A 20,207-nucleotide genomic window follows, 5' to 3' on the forward strand; every position below is an offset into this window, starting at 1 on the left:
ACCAACCAGCAGCTCTTGCAACACTGACAAAGAGTCCTTGCCAAACCCCTCTCTGAATAAGAATGCCTTTCCTTACCTTAATAGTAGCATGGAGAGCTTTCTCAAACCGAGGTATATTTGTCGCACACAAAGGATTCTAGATAAATCCAATTGTGAGAAAGACGTTATTGTCACTTTTTAGAAACCGTGCAGCTTTACTACAGCAAAATACTAAAAAAGTAGGAATTTTAACGTTAGAAATTTGCAAAAATGTAACCACATTTTATCGTTGGCATATGGTTTATAACTACAGATGTTGCTACACAAATAATATACTAAATGTAGTGACCTATAGGCGAAAATTATTTCAAAGTCTTAAGAGAAGACCTTAAGCTTCAATCAAATAGAACCTATGGATTGTCAGGCCTATCAAATGCACGTGTGATTTTATTATTAATGTCATTGTAATAAAGCCATAAATATATTATAATAGCTGAACCGGGCCCGCTTCGTTGCGCCTTCTTTTACTAAATTATCCTTTGAATATTTATTTTCGACAATTAAAGAGCTTTTAGTGAAATAACATACTACGAAAATAGTAAATGCATATCGCTTGACTAACAGTATAACACTAAAAGTGCCTTTATCTGTATCCCATATGATCTCTATTGTACTACGAATTCGCTCGGAGGTTTAAATGTCATTTAAGTTTGGATGTTAGATGTACTCCATTCTCAAAATACTTCATTTCAGCCCGATATTCTCATTATGTCCAATTTAGGGGTGTTTCCGGGGATCTGGTGGTCCCCCAGTGCTCTTCTCTCAAATACCATTCATTTAGTTTTATATATAGAGTTTATAGGCGTCCCCCAAACACTTGGCCCAAAAATGGTTATCAAATTCGTTTTCTAATCTCAAATACTTTTCATTTGAGCCACATATTGGCAATGTGGGTAAATTTTTACCCAAATGTTCCAAATTCATGGTCCCACATTTGGATATTAGATTCGTATTCTACTCCCAAATACCTTTGAGTCCAATATTGCGATAGTTAGTAAATATTGGGTTGCCCAAAAAGTAATTGCGGATTTTTCATATAGTCGGCGTTGACAATTTTTTCAACGGCTTGTGACTCTGTAATTGCATTCTTTCTTCTGTCAGTTATCAGCTGTTACTTTTAGCTTGCTTTAGAAAAAAAGTGTAAAAAAAGTATATTTGATTAAAGTTCATTTTAAGTTTTATTAAAAATGCCTTTACTTTCTTTTAAAAAATCCGCAATTACTTTTTGGACAACCCAATAATTGCTGTTTGTGAAGTAGTTTGGGCTAGGGCTACCCCCACAGAAAATTGGTCCCAAAAGTGGGTATCAATTCCGTGCTTTATTTTCCAATACCTTTCACTCGAAAACCACATTGACATGGTCGGTAAATATGGCCGATTTATGGGTGTTTTAGGGAGTGGGTGGTGGGGCGCCACACACGTATCGTGCTCTATTCTCATATATCTCAAGTACCTTTCATAAGAACCCCATATTGACATTGGCCTCGAAATTGGATATCAAATACGATTTCTAATCTCAAATACCTTGCATTTAAACCCATTATTGCAAAAGTCAGCAAATTGGGGTATGGGCCCAAATAACTATCAATATCGAGCCGCACTGTCTTGAAGACCCAAATTGTCTTAGTGAGCAAATACGTCCTATTTGGGGGTTGTTATTAGGATGGGACGTCCCCCTCTATTTTCACTCACCACGGTTTCATTCTACTGTGAAAATTTCAAGAAAATCGGTTCAGCAGTTTTTGAGTCTATAAGGACCACACAAACAAACAAATAAACACAAATTGATTTTTATTTAAAAGATTTGAACTTTGCACATAAACAGGTTGGTGGCGCTTGTGAAAATAGATAAATGATAATTACCTAAAAACAAGCCGCAAGCAGAATTTTGCTCTCAAGGGCATGCAGTTTGAGTCGTTTGCATTTTCTAAATATGCATTATTTCCTTTCCCATGAAGAAAACTATGGCGTAATGCACGTATATAGGGTTTCGGTAGTCGTAGCTTCCAATATGTGTATCTTTCTTTCTTTTATTTCTTTTCTTTTTGCTGTTATTTGATTTTTTTTTAATTTTTTTCAGCAGAACTGCTTGCTTTGGAGAAAAATAAAATAATTACCGCTACCTATAAGCTTGACATTACTGTAAAATTTTGAGAGCACAAAAATTTCTCCGTTATTTCTATCCTCTTTGCAAAGTGATAAGCAAAGGTGCCAATTTAGTGCTTTTCGCACTACATTGAGTGTTTTTTAGCTCACCAAAAACGCGAAAAAGTACCACCTAGTGCTTTTAACAATTTATAGTTAGTGCTTTTGACTCTTTTTGAAAATCTGAGGTTTCCGCTGGCGCTTTTTGTGACGGGGAGCATTATACTAGCCCATTTTATTTAACATAAATGTTCTCACAAACATTCCATTTAGGAATAGGAGATACTTCTCTCATATAAATCTCATATCCGATTAAACTATTAGCCCAATTATCAGGGACCACTTTCGCTGAGTCCGAACGGCGTGGTGCTTTAAAACACCTATTCTTGGAAAGCTAATTGCATCACTTACGAGAGGAAAACTACTACTGAATAAAGGGAAAACCACTAATACTGGCTGAATACTTTTTCGGAGGTTCTACCCGTTCTGAGGGGTCAACCAAATCCCAAGGCAGCCGGTTGTACGTACCGGATTAACCCGATGAAGTGCTTCATCGGCAAGGGCTGTCGGCTCAGTGTACAACACACAGCTACAACAAGAACAACCAAATCAACAGCTGGTCGATCAAAGCAAAAACATTCGATGGCGACGCTAAGCTACGAATTTTCGTTTAAACTAAATCAAAGTAATTTTTACTCTTTTTTTACAACAAATTTTACTTCTTTTGACCCTTTTTATAATTTTTGTTACGCATTTTGCTGGTAAATTGTTGGCATCACTTATGATACGTATTAAATCTATGCACTTTTACTGCAAATCTTAAAAAAAAAGTTTGATTTTACCCGTTGTTGGTGTTTTTAAGCGTATACACAGTAATTCAGCATACCCCAAAGACAATTTTTAAAATTTTAACCCGTCTGAAGCCAATAATCTCAGCGCACAACATATGACCAGTTGTCCTGCTTAATGTTTATTGGTGTTTACTTTTCAAAATACGAAGCCCGTCCTGGGGCTGATTTACAGCATACGTGATCGAGTGCGCTTCGAATCGAATGATATTTAATCTCGTATTTAATGGATGTTATACCGCTTTTATAAACATTGTAATGTATTTTTTTTTAAATTATGATTTACTCAAAAATTTGCGTTCCTGCCTAAATGTCAAAAATTCTCTTTGAATAAAGAAATGCATCATTCATAATAGAGAACGGTTAACACGTTCACATATGCGGTAATTCGGCCCATAATCTATTCATGATTTTGTCTATTTTATAGGGGTTTATTATCTTCCGCAGAAGGCGCTAATTATACGAAATTGGCTTTAATTTTCTAAAAAAATTTTTTACCGTGTCACTGATTAACTTTTTAACATCCCTGTTTTACAAGGTTATATTGTTAGTGACAGCTGTTGGCTGGTTCATGGATTCACTATTGTGAATAGTCAGTTAAAAGAAACACATTTTAACAAAAATTAGGTTGAACAGCCTTTTGTTTAGGTTAAAAACAACTTGCTAAATAAAACATCCAATACATAACTAAAAATAAGAAGTATATGTATACTGAGAGAATATAAATTTCGTCATTATATATCTATTACCTCAAAATTATCTTCTAACATTCCAGCAACATCATTCCCAACAAATGACATAATAAAATTATCTTTTGGACAAGTGCTACTACCTTTTCTTAGCATAATAACGCAAATGAAGTTAGATAAACAAAATATTCCATTATTTTAAGATAGAAAATTTCTAAAGTTTACCTTTATCTTCGGGTTTGTTTGTCTTGTGATTAAATTAGAAAAAACCAAATGCAAACATGCATGTACTCAAAGTTATCTTAAAAAATAAAGGTAGTGAGCAAGAGAGAGGGGATATTATCGGACGGGCTAGTTAATGGAAAGCTTGACACTATGAATTATTATTTTTCCTAGCCCAGATGCAAATCAAACTAAGGCATACCCAAATTAAAGAGCTACCCCTTAAGAAATAAACTTGAGTTCTGTTTGTCTAGTTGAGGAGAGGAAAGGAGAATTTTGGGTAAGATGTTACGTTATTTGTCGTTTGTCTTTCCCCACAATCTCATATTTATTCATTGATAATCTTCAAGTGTTTGCATGCAACAGTAAAGACAAAGCAACAACGAAGCGTAGCAACTGGTGGTAAAAACCAACTCGCCTAAATGTTTTCTTTTCCAAAACGTAGGAAAACACCGAGGGAAGGCGGTTCCCCTGAAAGAAAACAATAAGCAAATTAAGGAAACCCTACATAAATATTTTCCAGCATTAAAGAAATAAATCCCATTTTTGTCAATGAATGTATGAATGGGCCCTATGTCTGTTTCTCTTGTTATGCTTATAGCCCCCCCTAAAGTCATTTCAATATGATGGATTTTTAAGCCTAAAGACAGAAAGGCAAAACGTTTACCAAAATATAAACAAACAAAATGTTGTTTTTGACATTTACTCACATATCCCCAAAGCCAATTTTGAGGTAGCAAACTAAATTGAGTTCTTAGGCGTTTGGTTTTTCACAAACTTGCATTTGAGAGCTACAATACGTTCCTTGTGCATAAGCTGGCAACAAAGAAAAATACCTTAAATTGAAGACACCTTAAAGTGATTTCACTTTTATCTCTGCTGCCAAGAAGCTACCTACTTAAACCACCTACCTGCCAACATATCCATCGCCACCAATACCACCAGCTAACTACCTGTGGGACGAAAGTATTTTTGCGTTTTTTTTTTTTCAATTTTCATACATTCTTGTCTGTCGGCCTGCGCACATTCTCATCATAATATTCGCGTAAAAAATGCCATCAATTTCGGCAGATTGCATGGCCGACCATGTGTGTCTAAGCTCTACCGCCACCAAGACCCAAAGTCGGCACATCTGTGCAACATATGCAATTCAATAGTTGTAATTTGTTTTGTTTCTTTTCTTTATGCAGCATATGAAAATGATTTAAAATATGTCGGTCTATGCATACCCCACCACTCTTTAGGTGACTTTTTTCAAATATCTAGAGACAAAATTGCTAGTTATTAGCAGGATGTTAAGGCAGTTGCCAATATTTAAAACCTGTTTTGCTTAAGCATTGTACAGTTGGATTGATTACAAACTTTTAAGATATTTTTCTATTATTTATAATAAAAAATAATTGTATAAGTTTGTGCAAAAAAACGTTTAAAAATTATATTTCCACATCTTTGTCAAAATTTAATTTTGGTAGAAATGCTATTTTCACAGTATCGTAAAAATATTGTAAAAACATTTTTAAAAATTAGATTTGTTTCGTCGTTTTTTTATTAAGGAAAATTGTTAAGTAAAAAGTTTGTAAAAAATTAGAAAGGGAAAGCCAGATATCACAACACAGCAAACACTATAGGACATTTTTGGGGCAGAGGCTTTTTGGAGTGAGTGGCAACCCACTATGATTTGATAACGTATTTGTATTCTGCTTTTAAATACGTTTCATTTCAGCCTCATATTATCGATCGGTCAGTTTCGAGAGCCGCCATCCCACAGAGGCTTAGCCCCAATTTTGCATATAAATGTTTTTTTCGACTCCCAAATACTTTTCATTAGTCCCATATAGTACTGATCGTCGAGTCGGGCAACCTTCGGGTCGGGCTACCTTCCGGAAAGTCAATGACGTCTATTATTGCTTCTAGACGATCCTACAGTTTCTGTAAATATTTCAGGAACATCAGTTCAGCCTTTTTGCTGTTTATGCGGAGAAAAAAACTAACAACCATAGCTCTCAAGTAGCTCAAGCAGACGGTGACAAGTTCCGGGCACTGGAACCTAAGTGGAGACCACTGTGGCTCCCAAAAAGCCCCGTAGCCATCGCGATGGGGAAGGCGATAGCTAGGAAAGGTAAATAGATTCACTCTTATGCTAAAGTAGGCAGGAAGCACCCCACCGAGGAGCTGCACAAAGTCAATGCAGTCTTGGATACAAATAGAACTTTCTGTAAATCCCCACCCAATTCATTCAAAAAATGCTTCCGATATAATCCCCACAGATTACCGATTACATCTCACAACAGCCCCCAAATCCTGGCGAGGGACCACCTATATAGATTATGAGCTGCAAGACTCGGCACGGGATGACTATGAGCACCACATTTGCTACAATTATGAGCTTCTATCTTTGTGGTGCTCATTGTTTTCATGAGAAGCTCAGCTGAGAGCTACCACAGCTTGCGAATAGTGGAACGACGAGTGCAGTCCGGTTCAAGTTTGAGCACAATGATAAGGGGCCTCCTTTTTATAGCTGAGTCCGAACGGCGTGTCGCAGTGCGACACCTCTTTGGAGAGAAGTTCTACGTGGCATATTACCTCACAAATGTTGCCAGCACTAGGAGGGGAAAACCACCGCTGAAAATTTTTTCTGATGGTCTCGCCAGGATTCCAACCCAGGCTGACATGCTAACCTCTGCGCTACGTTGGCGGTGGCATGTGTGAGAGATATAGTGAAGTTTAAAGCTGTGGAATTATTATGGGCATTTTACAAGACTCCACCGCTGACAAACATCAGATTCGATATATGTATGTACATGATCTAGAGAGAGATGGGTCAGCCTCACCAGAGACAATTTCTAGATCAAGCAAAGAAGGTTAGGTTGAAAAGAGGATGCGTGTATTAATCGACCCCATGCCACTATGGACATGCACCTAAACCAGTAACTAAATACTAAAAAAGTAACATCTAATAAGAAAATCTCAATTAGGAATTCAGTGCTAGTTACAAAATTCTTAATTGTTTTCCATACCACGCCACTAAGATGGTTCATGTCTAGTATTGTGTCCCCACCCAAGTGCTAGCAGCGAAAGGCGGGCAATGACATAGGAAATTCTTCAACTTCTCATAATCTTCCCCGCATGCCCAACACATTCTATCCTATGTGTCCCGTTATGATACGGAAGGCTATACTGACCTCCTTATTACTTCCTTTCAGTAATAGCCTCTTCTTCACACAATCTGGATTTCTTCATAGGATTTTCGCCGTCCTATCGACCGTATCCCTATTCCCGAAAGGCTTCGGGTTAACCAAGTTTATTGACAGCATTTCTCTGACCTTCTCTGCCAAATCGTCTGCTTTCTCATTCCCAGTTACACCGCTAAGGCCCGGCAACCAGACGATGCTGATCGTGCCATCCTCAGATAAGGCATTAGCCTCCTTCTTACATTCCAAGATTGTTCGTGATCTTACCGTCCTGGTTGTTATTGCCCTTATGGACTGTTTATCAAGCAGGTCTAGACAACATTCATGTGAATGAAGTCCTTGGAGAAAAACCGCCTCCCATTGCACCTGAAGAAATTGACCTCCCCCGGCAAACCAGAGTAGTTGTGGCTCAATTACGTTCCGGCAGATGCAGCCGCCTCAACGCCTACAGAGCAAGGATTGATGCCGAAGTGCAAGATGTATATCCCGTAGTAACCAGGAACCGCCCGATACACGTCAACTGTTTAATTGCCCAGCCAGACCTAGATCCCTGTGGACGCACCCCATCTTAGCCGCAGAATTCCTGGGTCTTGACACTCAACAAAATCAAACAGACGAAAGAGAAAACACAGCAAACTGCTACAACAACAACAACATGGCCAGGCATTCTAAAACCCCCAGGCCCAATCTGTCCCCTAGCTTTGATCCATACGTGTAACATGATCTTTCATGTGGCAATACTAGGGTTCCGTCAATCCACGACTGTGCAGCTGGTAGCAGTGCCTCGCACTCAACCTCAAGTGACGTCTCAGGTAACCGATCGGAAACCTCTTCAATTCCTTATAGGCTTTCTATCGTCGCAGCTCTTATCCTCAATCCATTCTCCCATCGCCTTAAGTCTCATAACCGCAATGACTGCCTCACACTTAATCTGTATATCCATGGGTCGGATATCTAGAATAGCCTCCAGTGCCCTAGTGGGCGTGGTCCCCATGGGCGCTGGAGCACCGCAACCCATAACACCTAATGAGGTTAACCAGTTAATCATTCCTGTTGTTATCGATCCATTTGAAAATATCATAACAAAAACTGTAGTTACAACTGCAATTAGGTTCTAAGAGGTTATAATGGCACATTGATAAAAAAAAATTTTAAACAATCGATTTTTCATGACTGTTTAGTGTTTTAAAATCTCCCTTTGATTGTTTTACAATCATTTTATGTGGATTATCAAGAATATATAAAAATCCTTACAACGGTTTACATGGAGGACATCGTAGACATCGCTAAACGCCCGAATTCGGTTCCTGGCGAAAACATAAAAAAATTGTCAGCGGTGGTTATTCCTAATACTGGCGGTATCTGTAAGTTACAAAACTTATCTCCAAGGAGGTATCGCACTGCGGAACACCGTTCGGACTCTGTTATAAATAGGGGGTTCCATATCATTGAGATTAAACTAGAATCGGACAGCACTCGTTGTTATGTAAGAAGTTTGCCCCTGTTCTTTAATGGAATGTTCATGAGCAAATTTGCATTTACAACGGCTTACTCCACACCAATCTAAAGCTACTGAAAACTTTTGTCAACGATTGGGATTAGTGTTTCTAATAACTTTTATCTGTCAAAAATTCAAGACAAATATTAATCATATAAGCTATTCATAAAATCAATTCCAATTTTAATTCCTATCACAGCTACAGATAAATATGAATAAAAATATATTTTTTTCCTGTTAAGCCCTATTCTAGAAATGATTTCCTACAAACGCCTCTTAGGGTGATAGTAGTGGTAGTCATGCATTCAAGTATCTATGGGAATGAATGATGGTTAAATGGCCACTTATGGATGTGCCTGAAGTACCTGGGCTGTGGCTAATGCAACAATACCTGACAATAATGCAGCAGTTGTCATTATCATCATCACCATCGTCGTCATCATTATCATCCATCCCTGCAATGTCTTTGTTTTTTGGGGGTATTGTTAGAGTTTTATTTCATTTCATTTAGTAATCGATTAATTTATATGCAAGACCATGTCGTCCGCCAACAACTAAATGTCTCGCGCACTGTCAATGATGGCTGTTTGGCTGCGTAAGCAGGCAGGGATTGTGTGTGCACACACAAGCAATACATGAACGGACAGACACAGGAGAGATTTTCCGTGTGATTGTCAATAATGGAAACAATTTTGTTGCCATCATTGCGTTTATAGTGAATTGTTAGCTAGCTGGCTGGCGGGTTGCTGACTGGACGACTCCATGCAAGACATCGGATATTCAGTAGCAGCAAATGGCCCATACATACATACGTCTCTTCTCTGCAGTCAATGGTATGCTCTACTCTGTTGTTGGTTTAACTTTTGTATTTGGTAGCCTCCACTCATCGGCAAAGTACAATGTGAAGAAGGCAACAACAACAGTTTCTGCCACACACAGAAACTCTCTTTATGGGCACAACAACAGAATGAATATCCAAAGAAAAAGGAAAGGAAATGATGGAAAAAAGGCAAGAAAACCGAAAGAAAGAAAAGAAAAGTGTATTTATGTATTTTCTACTTTGGTATATTTAGGTACTTGTGTTTGAATGGGTTCATTTCTGGGCAATGCGCCGCCTGAATGCTGACGATCTGATCTTCAGAATAGCAGACAATTTTCAGTTCATTACACTCTGTTTATGTGTGTGTGTGTGTGTATATGTGCATGTCAAAAGACATCCCAAGTAAAAGGACCAATAAACTCTTGAACAGAGGGGGAGTAACAGTAACAGTTAACAGGCAATGGAGAAGCCTGCTCAGCACTTTGCCCCAGCAATTCTAAACAAATAAAAACTGAAAAACATTCCCTGGTTTCTTTGCCCAACATGGGGAATTGTCGGAAATGAAAAATGTTGTATTTTTAGCCAGCTTCCAGTAGTGTTACACTTCAAAAATAGGAACACATGTCTGCATATCCATCGAAAAAAATTCCATTTTTTATTTGGCGGTGCCATGCCTTTGCATTGTTTTCTCCATGTCCCTTCTTCACATTGGAAATACAACACTTCTACTTTAATTTTAATTAAATGTGTATTTTTATCGTTCTTGCCTTTCATTGTTTAATTGAATCCGTTCCTGTCTAAGAATAATCGGAAAAGAATCTAAAATTCTTCAATGGATTGTTTTTTATGGCATTGGGGACGAAATGTGGTCTAATTTGTAAGTTTTCAAGACAACATTTAGGCTAAACCTATTCCATTTCGGTATAAACGGACACCAAACTCTGAATCCAAGTGACTTGATAAAAAAATACAAACAAAAGCCTTTGATATCATATTGGCATGGTAAACTGTTGGAATTATTGGTTGAGGCTAGGCAATTAATATACCATTTTGATAACTACACCAAGCATATGCCATCTGCGAGTATCTATCTCAGTTGGTACGGTTAGGTTCCCATTCCTAGTTGTTGTTGTAGCAGCATGTGTATCAAATAGTATGCCACAATTATGTTTTTATAACCATATGATCTCAACCTTGTCATTGAACTTTTATAGCTAGCCTAAGTTGAGGTTATTTTACATACTTATCTCAGTAAGAACCACAAGAACAGTCACAAACTTCGTACACTGGATGTTGTATAGTTTTACATTATACGCCAAATTTCAGTTGTCCCTTATAGACCCTAGACACTCCATCAAAAGAGAATCCTGATAAGACAAATTCATCTACTTTTTTATTTCCCTGATTTGACTTATGGACAAGTAACCAAGGCGGAAGCACCTAATACCAAGACCACCACCAAAAAAATTGAAGTTGCGCAGTTGGCTTTCAGAACTGGATGTCGTAATAATCCATTTAATTTTACCGCAGTAAACACACAGAACTGGCACCAGTGCTCTCTTTGACATGTGCAAGTTTCTGTTTGCCAACGTGTCAAAACAATTCACAATAACAAAAATTATGATATTCACAATAGAATAATTGTCTGAAGAGAACACAAACAATATTTATTTGCTGTGTGAATATTGATGATGTTGTAGTATCTTTAGGAAAAATGCTAAGTCCTTTGGGGTTGATGGTACTCCTTCTACGTTTCTTTCCTTTAAACTCATTATGATATTCACAATAGAATAATTTTTTGTTGTTGGCTACAATCACAAAGAAAGTGATTGTGAGCTGGGCATAAAATTGTTGATTTCCAATATGAGTTTGGATCAGGTCACATCACGACATCTATTCTGCTTCATCTTAGTGAGTCTTTACGGAAAGTCTTAAATAATGAAAATAATAGTGTCCTTTTGTCTCTTAACTTGTAAAAGGCCTTTAATTATATTTGCTGTGAGGCTATGTTTAAGAAATTAAGGAATAACTTTAAGTTTTCTAGATCTGCTGGTGGGCTTGTTATGTCGTATATGTGCGGTAGGTGCCAATTTGTTGATTTTATTGGAGCTGGATCTTACATTATTCCCCTTTCTTCAGGTGTGACGCAGGTATCTGTTTAAGGACCTCTTCTGTTTATAATCTTCGTTGATGATTTTTCTGAAATTTTTAGACCCTACTTGTGTGAAACCTTTCTTTTTGCAGACGATATATATCTTCTTTTTAGTACGAATCGTGGTTTTGCCAATATTTTGGAAACGAATTTTAATGCTTCTGCTAGTCGAATCTTGTTGTGGTCTAGCCTTAACTCGTTTCTTTCAACTCTTCTATAACTAAAGCATTACAGTTTGGATCCCAGGTGTAGCTTGGATTTGATATTTTTGTGGAGAATTATTTGTAAATTTTGTTGACAAGCTTAAATGTTTGGGAATCGTAATTGATAAAAACCTTAATTTCGTTTGTCATATTCACTCTCTCCATTCTCGTGTACACCCTCATATATAAAAGCAAGTCTCTTGCTAATGTATTAGGGTGTACACTCGATTAATTGTTATTCGATTATTCTTGAACTTTCAAATAAACGAACAATTGAAATTGATTTTTTTTTTTCAAATAAACAAATAATTTCGAACGGTTAATCGATTAATCGTTTTGGTGAACTGACTCATTTTCTGCATTTTTTTGTGTTCTTTAGTTTAACGGCGAAGATCAAATAATCCGGGTCCATTTGCCCAATTTACCATTTAAATCGACATACATTATTTGAAGGATGAAATTTCAAAAATATACTGTTTTGTTTCTTGGAGATACTTCATTTCGGTTAATTGATTTATTGAGAGCCTATTTTTATATTGTTTACTTAAAATCCTCAAATCCTTGTCAAACAGCACTTGGGGTATGGACAAAGAGACATGAAGTCGGGTGGTCTGTCCAGCCAGACCCACTCGACTCAAATCCAGGTCCCAATGGACACAACCACCTTAGTCGCAGAGTTCCTGGATCTGGATGTTCAACAGAACCAAGCAGACGAAAGAAAGCACACAACACACTGTTAAAAATGCAAAAGGCATTATGAATCACTTATAAAGCGATTGACCACCAAGTAGTGAATTACGCAGCGCAAAGAACGAACGGTCCCTAAGCACCATCTCGGCCTGCATACAGATGAAAAACGTCGACCATCCACACACAAGGAGACCAAGATCCATAAAGTTAAAGATCATAGAAATCTGTCCCTGTGATCTATGCAGTATATCCTATGGTGCCAACAAGAGCATCAGACGAACATGTCGAGACGAATATCTGGAAAATTAAAAAACATTTCCTGATTTCCGATAACATTTCCTGATCCACTTATAAACTCCTTTTAAAGAAAGGGCCTGCAAAATAATTACCAGCCAGTGCGATTTCATCATACCAGCCCAAATGTAGCCCTTGATGGACGCTCACTACCCATGGCAGATGATGAGAAAGATCTGCTAAGAAGAACCAGAGCTGCTCTGGTCGAATTAATATTAGACGATACTAATAAATCGCTCAGTTATAGACGACACTAATAAATACAAAATTTCTTATGTACATTCCACTAAGGAACAGAGGATACTTCTCTCATATCAATGAGTGCAGTCCAATTAAAGTTTAAGCTCAATGATAAGAGGCCTTCTTTTTTTGCTGAGTCCCGGCGGCGTGCAGCATAGCAACACCAATTAGTAGAGAATTTTCCACATGAGAGGATACCTCACAAATGTAGGCAGTATTAGTAAGGGGATAACAACCGCTGTAAATTTTTCTGATGTTCACGCCGGGATTTGAACCCAGGCGTTCGGCGTCATAGGCGTTCTCTCAGCTTACGTGACTACAGCGACAAGTCTCATTCAGACCGATGTTGCAGATGTATATTTGAAAACATCATTTCATATTCTTTTGGTAATCAGCAATCACGAAAAACACGTTCACTCCCGATAATAAAACTGGTACATTGTAACCCTAAAGCTAGTGCAAATTACAAATTTGCCCATGAACATTCTATTAAGGAAAAGCGGGGATACTTCTCTCATGCCAATGAATGTTGTTCGATACAAAGTTAAGCTCAATGATAAGGGAACTCCTCCCGAGTCCGAACACATTACCGCAGAGCGATTACCTAAGGTAATTACCTCATGGTGTCGCCAGCACTAGCAAGGGAAAATACTGCTATTTTTCCGGCTATCTCGGTACAGGATAGCTGTGTGCACCACACAAGCTGGAACTTTGAAGTTCGATCTGTGTGGCGTTCATTGTTGTCACGAGAAGCATAGCTGCGAGCTACCGGGCGCTTCCACAGATTGCGGAGAGTGGAATGCTCCATACGGAGTAGCTGCAACGGCAGTCACTGACAATCAGCGGTATCGAACGGAGAGTCTCAGTGAGAGGTCGGGTGGCACCGGCTCTTGCATAAATACTGAGTGTCTATGATGCTCGATATGACAAGGCGAGTTATTGGCACCTTTGAATAACCAATGGAAACTTTGTTTCCGCTGAAGAAGCTTGACGAGGATCGCCACCCCACATAAAATTGTGGTTACAACAACAACAACAACTGATAAACACAATCCCATGGCAGCTGGTTGAACGTACCGTACTGATGCAACAACAACAACAACTACAGAACATTTTTTCGATGTTCTCACCGGGATTTGAACCCAGCATCATTGGAGGCCAGTCTAACGACTGAGATACGGTGCCTCCATAGATTTGATGATATGGATTTGTGAATAAAGCCGTAAGTCTCTAACCTTTATGGCACAATAGACCCTCCCGGTCGTTTAATATTTCCATTTGTAGTTAAGTTCCCCCAACATTTCATCACGAATTTGCATGGCAGATTTGTACTTTACGCCCAAATGCCCTCTGCATACTTTTCCCCAAATTAGTTTGACATCTGTCAAATCTACTTCCAAACGTATTTTATATGAGTCTCATATTGTTCTCATCGATTCAAAAATTCACTAGAAAACAAGATTTTCTTTAATTTGAGTACAACTCTGCCCACAATTTTGGCTCTGGGTGAAGTGTGTACTGGCATTAACCCACAACAGTCCTTATATTCGAATTTTTGGGACCACCTTTCCTCAAAAATTCACTTCAATCCAATATTCGTTAGATTTCTATACAAAAATCTACATGTGAATCAAAATCTTTAAAAATCCTAGAAACTAAAATTAAATTATTTTCTGTTATCTTATATCAACCAACACTTACCTTCATCGAGCAGACGTTCCACGTGATTGAAGACATTGGGAAATGCCGCCAATTGTTTGCGATCCTTAAGTAATTGAGCCAAATAATCAGCAATACTTTGTGTATTCTGTTGTTGTTGTTGTGGCGTTGGAGCCTGCTGTTGTGGCTGGGTTACAACTACTGGTTGATGCTGTTGCAGGCTTTGCTGTTGGAGCTGCTGCTGCACAGAATTGTTATTTTCACACACACTCATGATGTAATAAATTTTGTGTTAGTTTTCTTGAACTTCTTGTGTGATTTTCACTTAATTTTAGTTTGGTTCTTTTTGTAGCAACTGAGCTTAGCTTTAAAATTGCAATTTGTAGTTTTTTTTATCGTTAAACGATTTGCTTTTTTTGTTGGGTAGTTGTAGTAGGAAGTTGTAGTGTTTTTTAAACTTTTTGTTTTGTATAGGTAGGTATATATTTTGATTTTGAATTATTGCACAAAAATTCTACGAAACTTTTTACTTGATCAGCGTTTCTTTCCTTCTTTGCTTTTTTTTACTTTTACAAGACAGCGCGTTCTTTTTTCTGCTTTACTTTCTGTGTTATTTTACTATGTTGAAGTTGTTGTTTTGTAATTACGTTTGAACTTCTAGGGAAGAAAGCAAAAAATCATGGAGAATTTTTTAATTAAAATCTATTTGTGGGGTTCTTTGTCATCGACATCACCATAAGCATCATCATCATAATCGTCTTTACGTCGACTTCTTGGATTCAAAGATGACAAAACTTTGTATTGAATTGGTTTGCCGCTTCTTATAGTACTACAATGTGAATCGGCTGAGAGAAGGCGTGAGTGTAGAAAGTCAACAACAAAAGCACACAAAAAATCTCACCTACAATTTAACACAACTCAGCACTCTCAATACCATGAATGCTACTCTGGCTGCTGTTTCTTCTTCTTCTTTCACTTACTACATAACGACGTGGTGGGGGAAAAAGGAAAAACATTTAAATTGGAATTTTAGAGAGAATTTTAGAGGCACCAAGCTAAAAATATCAATTGATTTAATATCGAGAAAAACGAGCAGCAGCAGCGAAATTGTGTAAAATGATTAATCGAATTTATTGAAAAAAAAAAAAATATATATATATGCACAGCCACTGAAGTCAAACACTAGACTACTTTACCCAAGATGCGGCAATAACACAAACGCTTGATTTCAGTTGGGAAAACTGAAAATGTTTTCTTCCCAATGGGTAAAACAGAGATAGCAAAAAAAGGGGAGGAAAGAGTTTGTAAGACCATAAACAAAACAATAATATAATATTATAAAATTCGATTGGAAATCTTTGAAAAATAAATTAAAGAAATAAATTTTTTTTTATGATCCTTTTCTTAACAAGGACCTTTTTTGTTTTAAGAAAAAAACTCGCAACTTTTAACACATTCATAAACGATCCAAATCCATTATTTTATTTTATTTGTTCACAAGGAGGGGGTTTCTTATGCCGCTCTCTCTTTCTAGCGTTCTCTTGGTGCTCACACTGGCCCTCTTTGATTTTATTTCATCAAAGTACATACGTTTACTACGAGAATAGCCAAAACAAGAGGCAAGCAGCGGGCAGCAAGAAATAAAAACAACTATAACACTAACGAATACAACGAACCATACGAGGAAAAGGGAACAAAGACAAAATGTCATAAATTTCTCTAATTTTGGAATGCATGAGATCAACACAACCCAACGCAATGGGATATGGATATTTATTTTTAGCTGAACATTTCTCAAGACTATTCCTTTTTCCGAAAACGTTCTTCTGCGTTGCTTTTGCTCTCTGTGGGTGTGTTATGTATGGCCATACAGAAATGATGGAAAATGAATTCTTCAATTCCTCTTGATGTTAATGGTATGTTCTTGCAATGTACATCTTGCCTCCATATTCAATACAAATTTTGTCACTTTTTCTCTCCAACGTTCATGTTACACTGTGTTGTGTATTTTCTTTTATTTAATTCGTTTTTTTTACACTCAACATACTTGTTTTTTTCTTGATTATCGTTGCTGCTGTTATTTCTATTTCACTTTTTTTATTCAACTTGTTTTCTATTTTTGCTTCTTCTTCTTGAAACACACACAAAATCGATCGTGCCTTGATTTGAGATTGATTTCAATAAAAATTAGAAAAAAGGTAGGTTTAAAAATTTTCTTTCGATAAATTGGAAATTCTTGTTTTATAGTAAATGCGTTGTTGTTGTTGTTTATAACTATTCTCAATTCATCCCTTCTTTGTTTCTATTTGTCGTGTTTTTTTGGTATTTTTCTTCACGCAAAGGATAATGTCCCTCGACGAATTGGAGAATGTATTAATAGTTCTCGACGAATATGAGAATGAAGTAATGCAATAACAAAACACAATAGGATAGTGAACGATACAAACCAAAAAAAATTAACTTTTAATAACAACTTAACACGGGGTTTAGAGCTGAGTTAGTTTCGAGTAGAGGGAGTGCACGGAGTGTTCACCGACCGATATAGCGAGCTGCAAATAACCGAATAACGAAAAATGGATTGAATGCTGCTCGTACAGCGAAAAGTAGAAAAACAGAAAAAGCAAAAACAATATGATATGATCATCGCTATGAATGCAACCATGAACAGCGTTGCTTATTTCGTACACTCCAACACTGGCAATGGTACTAAGGCATGACAAGCCCAGATAGTGATGGCAATATGTGAAGCATCAACCTAAACTACGTTAGTTGCTGTTGGCGACTGTCGAAGTAAATTTATGAAGGAAATAAAGGGTGATTTTTTTGAGGTTAGGATTTTCATGCATTAGTATTTGACAGATCACGTGGGATTTCAGACATGGTGTCAAAGAGAAAGATGCTCAGTATGCTTTGACATTTCATCATGAATAGACTTACTAACGAGCAACGCTTGCAAATCATTGAATTTTATTACCAAAATCAGTGTTCGGTTCGAAATGTGTTCATTCACCGTAACGTTGCGTCCAACAGCATCTTTGAAAAAATACGGTCCAATGATTCCACCAGCGTACAAACCACACCAAACAGTGCATTTTTCGGGATGCATGGGCAGTTCTTGAACGGCTTCTGGTTGCTCTTCACTCCAAATGCGGCAATTTTGCTTATTTACGTAGCCATTCAACCAGAAATGAGCCTCATCGCTGAACAAAATTTGTCAAAATTTGAACACATTTCGAACCGAACACTGATTTTGGTAATAAAATTCAATGATTTGCAAGCGTTGCTCGTTAGTAAGTCTATTCATGATGAAATGTAAAAGCATACTGAGCATCTTTCTCTTTGACACCATGTCTGAAATCCCACGTGATCTGTCAAATACTAATGCATGAAAATCCTAACCTCAAAAAAATCACCCTTTACATCAAAGGTTTATTTAAAATAAACAGTTTTCGTTTGTTTCACTTCCGAGACGAGCTCAATGATCGCAGATTTTCTTTGCAAAGGGAAAAGGAAACGACTGTATGATATAAATACCACATCAACCACGCTCGACAACCCTGTCTATTAGCTGTACACTTCCCAATGCACTACACAGCACACAGGCTGGAACATTGATGTCCGATTTCTGTGGTGTTCATTGGTGTTACGAGAAGCTTAGCTGCGAGCTACCGGGCGCGTTCATAGGTTGCGGATGGTGGAATGCTCCATACGTAGTAGCTGCAGCGGCAGTAGCGGACATTCAGCGGTATCGATCGGAAAGTCTCAGTGAGAGGCCGGGCGGCACTGGCTCTTGCACAAATACTGAGTGCCTACGATGCTCGATATGGCAAGGCGAGTTATTTGCGCCTTCAAATAACCCTGTTCCCGCGGCTATCAGCTCGTCAAGAAATTTTAATACTAAAAATTTTGCTAAGAAATTTTTTCTTTAAAAATTTTGCTAAGAAATTTTTTCTTTAAACATTTTGTAGAGAAATGATTAGAGTAAGATTTTTGCCATAAAATTTTTATAGTAAAAATTTCGTCAAGAAATTTTTATAGTAAAAATTGCGTCAAGAAACTTTTATAGTAAAAATTGCTTTAAGAAATTTTTATAGTAAAAATTTCGTCAAGAAATTTTATATTTAAAATTTCGTCAAGAAATTTTTATAATACAAATTTCGTCAACAAACTTTTATAGTAAAAATTTCGTCAACAAATTTTTATAGTAAAAATTTCGTCAAGAAATTTTTATAGAAAAAAAATCGTCAAGAAATTTTTATGGTAAAAAGTAAAAATTCGTCAAGAAATGTTTTTAGTAAAAATTTCGTCAAGAAATTTTTATAGTAAAAATTTCGTCAAGAAATTTTTATAGTAAAAAATTCGTCAAGAAATTTTTATAGTAAAAATTTCGTCAAGAAATTTTTATAGTAAAAATTTCGTCAAGAAATTTTTATAGTAAAAATTTCGTCAAGAAATTTTAATAGTAAAAATTTCGTCAAGAAATTTTTATAGTAAAAATTTCGTCAAGAAATTTTTATAGTAAAAATTTAGTCAAGAAATTTTTATAGTAAAAATTTCGTCAAGAAATTTTTATAGTAAAAATTTCGTCAAGAAATTTTTATAGTAAAAATTTCGTCAAGAAATTTTTATAGTAAAAATTTCGTCAAGAAATTTTTATAGTAAAAATTTCGTCAAGAAATTTTTATAGTAAAAATTTCGTCAAGAAATTTTTATAGTAAAAATTTCGTCAAGAAATTTTTATAGTAAAAATTTCGTCCAGAAATTTTTATAGTAAAAATTTCGTCCAGAAATTTTTATAGTAAAAATTTCGTCAAGAAATTTTTATAGTAAAAATTTCGTCAAGAAATTTTTATAGTAAAAATTTCGTCAAGAAATTTTTATAGTAAAAATTTCGTCAAGAAATTTTTATAGTAAAAATTTCGTCAAGAAATTTTTATAGTAAAAATTTCGTCAAGAAATTTTTATAGTAAAAATTTAGTCAAGAAATTTTTATAGTAAAAATTTCGTCAAGAAATTTTTATAGTAAAAATTTAGTCAAGAAATTTTTATAGTAAAAATTTCGTCAAGAAATTTTTGTAGTAAAAATTTCGTCAAGAAATTTTTATAGTAAAAATTTCGTCAAGAAATTTTTATAGTTCTAACTTCATCAGAAGTTATTATATTTCATACAATCGGATATTGTCAGGCTGCCGCGTTTTCTGTTCCTATTGCAAATGGAAATTTCGGCACGAAATTTTTGTTATTCAAATTTCAAGATGAAATTCTTATCATAAAAATTGTAGTTTTTGTGATATAAGCACATACAAATAATTATATAATTTTAACCACAATAAAATTGTTAATCATAACCTTTAATTTTAGATCTATACTCATAGTGAAATCTTAAATTACCTAAACCCCTATAAAGCTTTCACATATAGCCAAATTTGTTGTTGGTTTCAGTAAATATTTTCTGTTTGTCATTTCTTGCGGTAAAGTTAATAAAATGCTGTTTTTTGTTATTGTTTGTTTTTCAAA

The 20,207-nt window shown here is 36.2% G+C and overlaps 1 protein-coding gene across 8 annotated transcripts in view; it reads right to left on the reverse strand.

Annotated features, from left to right (window-relative positions):
• The window catches only part of LOC106082599 (protein held out wings), a 159,077-nt gene extending 141,798 nt beyond the window's left edge, over positions 1-17,279 (reverse strand). For 2 of the 8 annotated variants that reach the window (XM_059362261.1, XM_059362260.1), the window contains exons 1-2: positions 16,738-17,109; positions 14,733-15,347 (exon numbers count right to left, since the gene is read on the reverse strand). In XM_059362261.1, coding sequence (XP_059218244.1) covers positions 14,733-14,964 — 232 coding nt within the window. In that variant the 5' untranslated portion in view covers positions 14,965-15,347; positions 16,738-17,109. Of the gene's footprint in view, positions 1-14,732; positions 15,348-15,424; positions 15,523-16,737; positions 17,110-17,137 lie in introns of those variants that run through there. The other 6 variants (XM_059362258.1, XM_059362259.1, XM_013245221.2 and 3 more) reach the window with 6 other exon arrangements.
• Between the last annotated feature and the right edge of the window lie 2,928 nt (positions 17,280-20,207).

The sequence above is a fragment of the Stomoxys calcitrans genome, chromosome 2 (assembly GCF_963082655.1).
Source record: "Stomoxys calcitrans chromosome 2, idStoCalc2.1, whole genome shotgun sequence".
In the NCBI taxonomy this organism is placed as follows: domain Eukaryota; kingdom Metazoa; phylum Arthropoda; class Insecta; order Diptera; family Muscidae; genus Stomoxys; species Stomoxys calcitrans.